This window comes from Nicotiana tabacum, chromosome 7 (genome assembly GCF_000715075.1).
Source record: "Nicotiana tabacum cultivar K326 chromosome 7, ASM71507v2, whole genome shotgun sequence".
Taxonomy (NCBI): domain Eukaryota; kingdom Viridiplantae; phylum Streptophyta; class Magnoliopsida; order Solanales; family Solanaceae; genus Nicotiana; species Nicotiana tabacum.
The window spans coordinates 26,880,350-26,887,590 of record NC_134086.1 but is presented as its reverse complement, the minus strand read 5'-3'; the positions used below and the strand labels follow the sequence as shown (position 1 = coordinate 26,887,590).

General features: G+C 37.1%; 2 protein-coding genes across 2 annotated transcripts; both read right to left on the bottom strand.

The window, feature by feature from the left end:
* Window positions 1-300: 300 nt before the first annotated feature.
* On the bottom strand, window positions 301-1,110 carry LOC107797686 (uncharacterized). Its single transcript, XM_016620595.1, has one exon. It carries the CDS (start codon window positions 1,108-1,110, stop codon window positions 301-303), a length of 810 nt encoding a protein of 269 aa, XP_016476081.1.
* A 3,761-nt stretch (window positions 1,111-4,871) lies between these two features.
* Window positions 4,872-5,927, bottom strand: LOC142162028 (uncharacterized). Its single transcript, XM_075218329.1, has 2 exons — window positions 5,634-5,927; window positions 4,872-5,522 (listed from the first exon to the last, which is right to left on the bottom strand). Exons 1-2 carry the CDS (start codon window positions 5,925-5,927, stop codon window positions 4,872-4,874), a joined length of 945 nt encoding a protein of 314 aa, XP_075074430.1.
* Between the last annotated feature and the right edge of the window lie 1,314 nt (window positions 5,928-7,241).

The following is a 7,241-nucleotide window of genomic DNA, read 5'->3' as shown; positions in this document are numbered from 1 at the left end:
CTGAGGCACATGCTGAAATTCAGGTGATAAAGGCATTTGCATATGATGTTGTCCATCTGTTATTCATTCTGCTCTGCCCTGTAAATCTCCAAGTTGCATCTGAGTGTTTTGCATAGTAGGATTGTAGTTAGGAGCAGTGTTGACATGATTGGCATATGCTCCAGAGTTACCCCCTTTCTTCTTTGTCTTGAAGTTAGACTTAAAGTCTTGAGGATATCCTATCAACTTGAAATAATTTTCCTTGGTGTGGCCTTTGTAGTTGCAAAACTCACACACCACTGTCTTCTTCTAAGCTCTAAACTATCCATTCCCAAGGGTTGGATTTTTGTTGCCATACAAAGCATTGATGTTAGCAACCTCTGTCATTTGCACCATTTGAGTGAAGTTTGCCAGATTCCTTTGGCTTTCCACATCCATAAGAAGAGAATATGCCTTGTTAATACTAGGCACTAATATCATCATCATGATTTGGTTTCGAGCTAGAGGGTGAGTATCATTCAATCCCAGGAGAAATTGAAGTAATCTATGATACTCAAAATGCTCAGCATATTTCTTTGATTCTTGACAGAGACAACCAGGACAGGGCATGAGGGCATCAAACTCATCCCATAGATCACTTAGTTTAGAGAAGTTATCAGCTACATTCATTGTTCCTTGTGTTAGTGTATGAATATCTCTATGCAGGTATAGAACTCTAGATCTATTTACTTTATCAAACCTATCCTTCAGATCTTCCCATACCTTATGAGCATTAGAGGTATACACTACACTACTTAATAGCCCTGGGCACACAACATTCATCCAAGAGAGTACTACAACATTTACCTTTTCCCATTGCTCATGAAATTCAAGTTCAAACTTAGATTTTGGGTATCGACCATTCACAAAACCTAGTTTACTTTTACCTAATAGACCTATTCTCATAGATCGACTCCACAAAGCATAGTTATCTAAGCTAGTTAGCTGAAGAGAAATGAGCAAGCTACCTGGTGTATCAGTCGGTTGAAGGAAAAGAGGATGATTATGATCAATTATGGGAAAAACAGCAGGTGCTACTGGTGCATTCACATGTCTCGATGTGCTCTCGTTAGTTTCGTCTCCAATCGCCATTGATGAAGCTTTTTTTTCTTCAGTTAATTAAATTGCAAACCCTAGATCAGGGGTGTTGCTACTTTCAAACACTTCAGGAGCTTGACTGAATCACAGTAATATAAATACACACAATTGAGCAAGGAATTAGACTAAGATCATCATCACGAGCTCTGATACCATGTTAGCTTCCATGGCTATGGAGGAGAAGATAAGAAGGAACTCAAAGAAAGCAGAGTTACTGTTTTATTGAAGAAGAGGAGGAAATGAATTATTTTTACAAAGTAGTATCTACAGTGTGTTTATACTACTAATTAACTACTAACTTCCTAACAACCTTCCTAACGAATCTAACTAATAAGATTAGCTAACTCTACTCTTAACCACCTAAGCTAACTATAATTTAATAGTTCCGCTTCTCTTAACAGATTCAAATTAAATCCGAACTAGTATGCAAATTCTGGATAACTTTAATTCCTGCACTTTACTTCTGCTTTCAGTTATATTCTATTTTTAGCGTTTGTCAACTAATTAGTAAGCTAGTCAACTACTTAGGATATAAAAAGAAAAATTGACAATTCATCCTCCCTTCTTGTACTTTCAAATTCGTGGTATCACGTCGATCTTGAGACCTTGCCACCGGATGGTTGCGCTGTTCGATTCAAGCTCTAGAGAAATAGAAGAAATGAAATGACGAAGAAGAGAAATGAGAATTGTATTCTTCAGCTCATTATCATTCAATACAAGGTTGCACTATATAGTGCTAATATCCATAACTCCACTAACTGATTAACAACAAATTTACAGCCGTCAAAACAACAACTTTAACTAACTAATATTAACTAATTCTAAACAACTCCCCTCTACTTCTATTGTGTACAATTTGGCCCCTCATATCCCAAGACTCCCCTTCAAGCTCGAGGTTGAAATACATTGAAAACTCCTAGCTTGGAAAGAAGAAAACAGTGTTGCGCAATACCAAGTTCTTTTGTCATAATGTCTGCCAATTGAGGCTTTGTTGAGATATGATGAGGCATGAGCAGTCCATTTTTGATCTTCTCTGGGATAAAGTGATAATCAATTTCTATATGTTTAGTTCGTTCACGAAATATAGGATTTGCTGCAATTTGGAGAGCAACTTTCCTGTCATAGTAGAGATCAACTGGTTGTTGTAAATCAACATTCAATTCCTTTAACACCCCAACTAGCCAAGTGATTTCAGCTGCTACTGTTGCAAGACTCCTTTACTCAGCTTCAGCTGAGCTACGACTTATTGTCTGCTGCTTCTTGGACTTCCATGATAGAAAGGACTCCCCTAATTTTATAACATTATCCAGTAATTGATCTTCGTGTATTTGGGCATGCCGCCCAGTCAAAATCACAGTAGGCAGTGAGATGTGAAATAGGACCATTCTTTAGGAATATATCAAGTCCAGGTGAGCCTTTGATGTACCTGACTACTCTAAGTGTAGCATCCATGTGAGATTGCTTTGGATGTTGCATGAACTGACTCAGCACTTGTACAACAAAACAAATGTCAGGACGTGTGATGGTCAAATAGAGTAATTTACCTACTAACCTCTGGTAACTTGCTATATCCTGCAATTCTTCCTCTCCACTATGTCCTACATGTTGATCATACTCTGTGGTAGTCAATTTCTAATTTGTCTCAATAAGAATAGAAGCAGGTTTGGCTGCAGCTAATCCTGTGGTAGAAATCAACTCCAATGCATATTTTCTTTGGTTTAACAGTAGGCCCTTATCTTACCTCATTACTTCTATAACCAAGAATTATCTAAGTTCCCCCAAATCTTTGACTTTGAATTTGGTATACAAAGTACTCTTGGCCTTTTCTATTAAGTACATATTGTTACATGTGATTAAAAGATCATCAACATACACCAAGATGATAACAATGTCTTGTCCTGATTGCTTAGTAAACAAAGAGTGATCATATGCACTCTGCTAGTATCCTGCTCCTACTAAGGCATCTGTGAGCTTAATGTTCCATTGTCTCGAAGCCTGTTTCAAGCCATAGAGTGATTTCACTAGTCTACAGAATTTATTCTCCCCTGGCTTTGGAAACCTTGTGGCAAGAGCATGTACACTTCCTCATATAAATCACCATGTAGGAACGTATTGTTGACATCCATTTGATGTAGAATCCACCCCTTTGAGGCTGCTATGCTAAGTACAGTTCTCACAGTTACCATTTTTGCAACTGGAGAAAATGTCTCATGATAGTCCAACACTTCTTGTTGAGTGTATCCTTTTGCAACCAGCCGTACTTTGAACATCTCAACTTCACCATTGGACTTGTATTTGATCTTGAATACCCACTTAGAACCAATTGGTTTCTTACCTTCTGTTAGGTCCACCACCTCCCAGGTGTGATTGTCTTCAAGTGCTTTAATCTCTTGGTTCATAGCTTCTATCCACCTTGGATCATATGCAGCTTCTTTGAAAGACTATGGCTGAGTTAAGATTGAAAAAATACTAAGGTAGAACTGATATGTAGGAGACAAATTATCATAGGAAATGGCATTAGAAATAGAGTAGGAATTGTTAGTGTGTGTCCTAACAGTAGTAACATAATCCTTAAGCCAAATGGATGGCTTTCCTTGTCGACCAGACTTCCTAGTTCTCACATCTGCAGATGCTTGTTGAGGATGTATACTTCCATCCTCTGTTGGTTCCAAAGAGTGCACCTGAACTGCTATTGGCTCAACTTCTTGTTCAGATGTTGTTGGTTCTGAAGAATGTTGCTGGGCGTCTGTTGGCTCAGCTCCTCGGCCATCAGTAAAATTGTCATTCACTTGAGCTACATTCTCATCTGGTATAACATTGTCTAGAACTCTTGCATCATTTGTGGCTTCCTCTACTGTAGTAGTAGTGTCTTCAATTTGTGGTTGCATGTTCTGAGATGTAGATGGTAGCACAGTTGGATGTGATTGTACCATCTCTTCTGCCTCCAATGAATTTTGAGAGGTAAAAAGGTCATATGCATCAATTGGGCATGTATTATTTCTAAAAGGAAATATCTCCTCCTTGAACACCACATCCCTGCTAACAAATATGCTCATATTTTCAAGATCATATAACCTGTAACCTTTTTGAGTTTCTGAGTATCTAATAAGAACAATCTTTCTTGCCCTGACTCTAAACTTATCACCCTTAGGTAGGTTACTCGCATAGCACAAACAATCAAATACCCTTAAGCAATCCACCTTAACTGATTTTCCATATAATAATTCATAAGGTGATTTACCTTGTAACACACTAGTAGGAAACTTGTTTATCAAATATACAACAGTCCTTACACAATCATCTCAGAATCTTCTAGGAACTGCACTTTGAAACTTTAGGGCTCTTGCTACCTCCAAGATATGTCTGTGATTTCGTTCAACCACCCTATTCTGTTGTGGGGTGTATGGACAATTACTCTGATGTATTTCCAAGAGAAACAAATAAAGTGTTGCATTGAGAATTAAAAAATTCAATACCATTATCTGATCTAACAACCTTCACAGTGATTTCAAACTGAGTCTTTATCATTGCTAGGAAGTTCTTTATTACAACAACTACTTCACACTTAGATTGTATTAAGCATACCCAAGTAAATCTACGATAGTCATCTACAATTGTGACAAAATAGAATTTTTGGTCATATGTAGGTACCTTATATAGTAGGAAATTGTAATCTACATTGATGTGAACCTACCAATAACAACAACAAGCTTCTTGCAATGTGTCACATGATGTGTTGCCCCTAAGTCAACTATTCAAACATGATCATTAGCAGCTACATTTGCCATTAAAGCAATAATACCTGCAATATTTGTAAAACAGTCACTTGTGTTTGTTTTCTGCAACAAATTCACCAATTGTTTATACTGTTCCTCAGTAAAGAAATTTCCTTTAGTTGGCATCATAACCTCCTGCTTCATCTTACTGGTGGTTGCATTGTTTACATAAGTCCTTCCTCCTGTGTTTTGGCTTTTCTTCTTGCTTTTGAAATCTGGTGGGTACCCTACTATCTTGTAACAATTTTCTTTGAGGTGTCTTTTATAACCACAATAGTCACAGACTAATCCTAGCCTCTTTTGTCTGAATTCATGACTCTTTCCTGCCATCATTGTGAGTGGATCTTTCAACGTGTCTATTAACCCCATGGTTCTTTGGCTTTCTTCTTCTGTGACCATTGCATAAGCCTCATTCACAGTGATTACAGGCCTCTTAGCTAAGATATTGCTCCTAATATTCCCATAGCTTTCATTCAACCCCATGAGAAATTGCAGTAATCGTATATTTTTCAATAACTCTACAGATGGCCTAGATTTTTCACAGTCACATGATGCTAAAGGTGCAATTACATCCAACTCATCCCATAAATCTTTTATTTTAGAATAGTAGCTAGTAACTGAATTAGTCCCCTGTCTCAGAGTTGCAATAACAGTCTATAGATGATAGATCCTAGTTAGATTCGATCTAACAAATCTCTCCTTAAAGTCAGCCCAAACTTTTCTTGCATTCGATGCATATACGATGCTAGGCATCAATTCATTAGAAACAGTACTACCAATCCATGAAAGAACAATTGCATTACCTTTTTCCCACTGTTCTGCCAACTCACCTTTATACCTACCTTTCACACACGATCCATCCACAAATCTCAGCTTGCTTTTTTCTCGGAGTGCCAATTTCATCGCTCTACTCCACAGTACATATTGTTTTGGTCCTGTGAGCTTGAGAATAATTAAAACTAGCCCTGGTGCATCTGAAGCTTGCAGAAACAATGGATGATTATAATCTAGGGAATTGACTTCACTCTCTGCCATAGCTGGTTAAGGAATCGAGCTCAGATAACTTGGATCTCGTCGGAGATTGATCAATTTATAGTGCCCGCTCTGATACCATATTCGATTCAAGCTCCATAGAAATAGAAGAAATGAAATGAGGAAGAAGAGAAATGAGAATTATATTCTTTAGCTCATTATCGTTCAATACAAGGCTGCACTATATAGTGCTAATACCACTAACTCCACTAACTGATTAACAGCAAATTTACAGTTGTCAAAGTAACAGATTTAACTAACTAATATTAACTAATTCTAAACAACTCCCCTGTACTTCTATTGTGTATAATTTGGCACCTCATATCCCAAGATGCGCCAAGAAAAAGGTTTTTCCCATTGTGAAGCTCTGTCGTTCTAGTTTTGGAATGTCAGGAAGCTGGGCGCTATTGGTGATGATATCTATTGGGTTGCGTAGGCAGCCTTTTGTCGCTACGATTAACAAAAAGTTGTTTGTTGTTGCTGGCGTTGAGTACATACCAGATGGTAAGGATGAGAATTCTTATGAATAGAAAAAGTGTAATGAATATTACGACCCCATAACCAATAAGATGCATTTCTTGATTTCCTCAATGGTACCTTTTTATTCCTATTGTATTTTTCAAGCTATTGTTGTGAAAAAGACGGTGAGACAACAGAGGAAGTTATGTTTTATAAATTATTTGATGGCTCTATGCTGATTTTAGATTTAAATAATTATTGTTTATATGTTGATGCAATTTATTCCTTTGTTTTATGGACTATAAAGTCAACTCCAAAGGTCTTGAAAATAATAGAAACATAAATTCACTAATCCAATTGTTTACGTGTTGATGCAATTCGCTCTTCCTCTGACATTTTTATTTTACTTCTGGATGATATTATTTTTACCGGGAGCTTGTTTACTTTACCACATCATTTCTCTTATGGTTGTGCGGTCTTTAGATTCTATGTTTCTTTCTCAAACTAAATATTTTCAAGACTTGTTCAACAAATTTAGTATTCACAAGTTTAAACTTGTTTGCACACCGCTATCATCTAGGACCTCGTTGTTATAGATAAATGGAAAACTATTATATGATCCTTCTGAATACCGCAGTATGGTGGGAGCATTGCAATACTTGACTATGACTAGGCCCAAAGGCGTACCTACACTTTGGTAGTGGGGTCAACGATCCTTGGTAACTTCGGAAAAGATGTACGTATATATGTGTATATATCTTAAATAACACATTTATATTTGATTGGCACCCTAAGATTAAAATTTTAAGTAGCTGCATTGATCGATTTAGGGTCCACAACTTGACTTTAGTGCTCTGC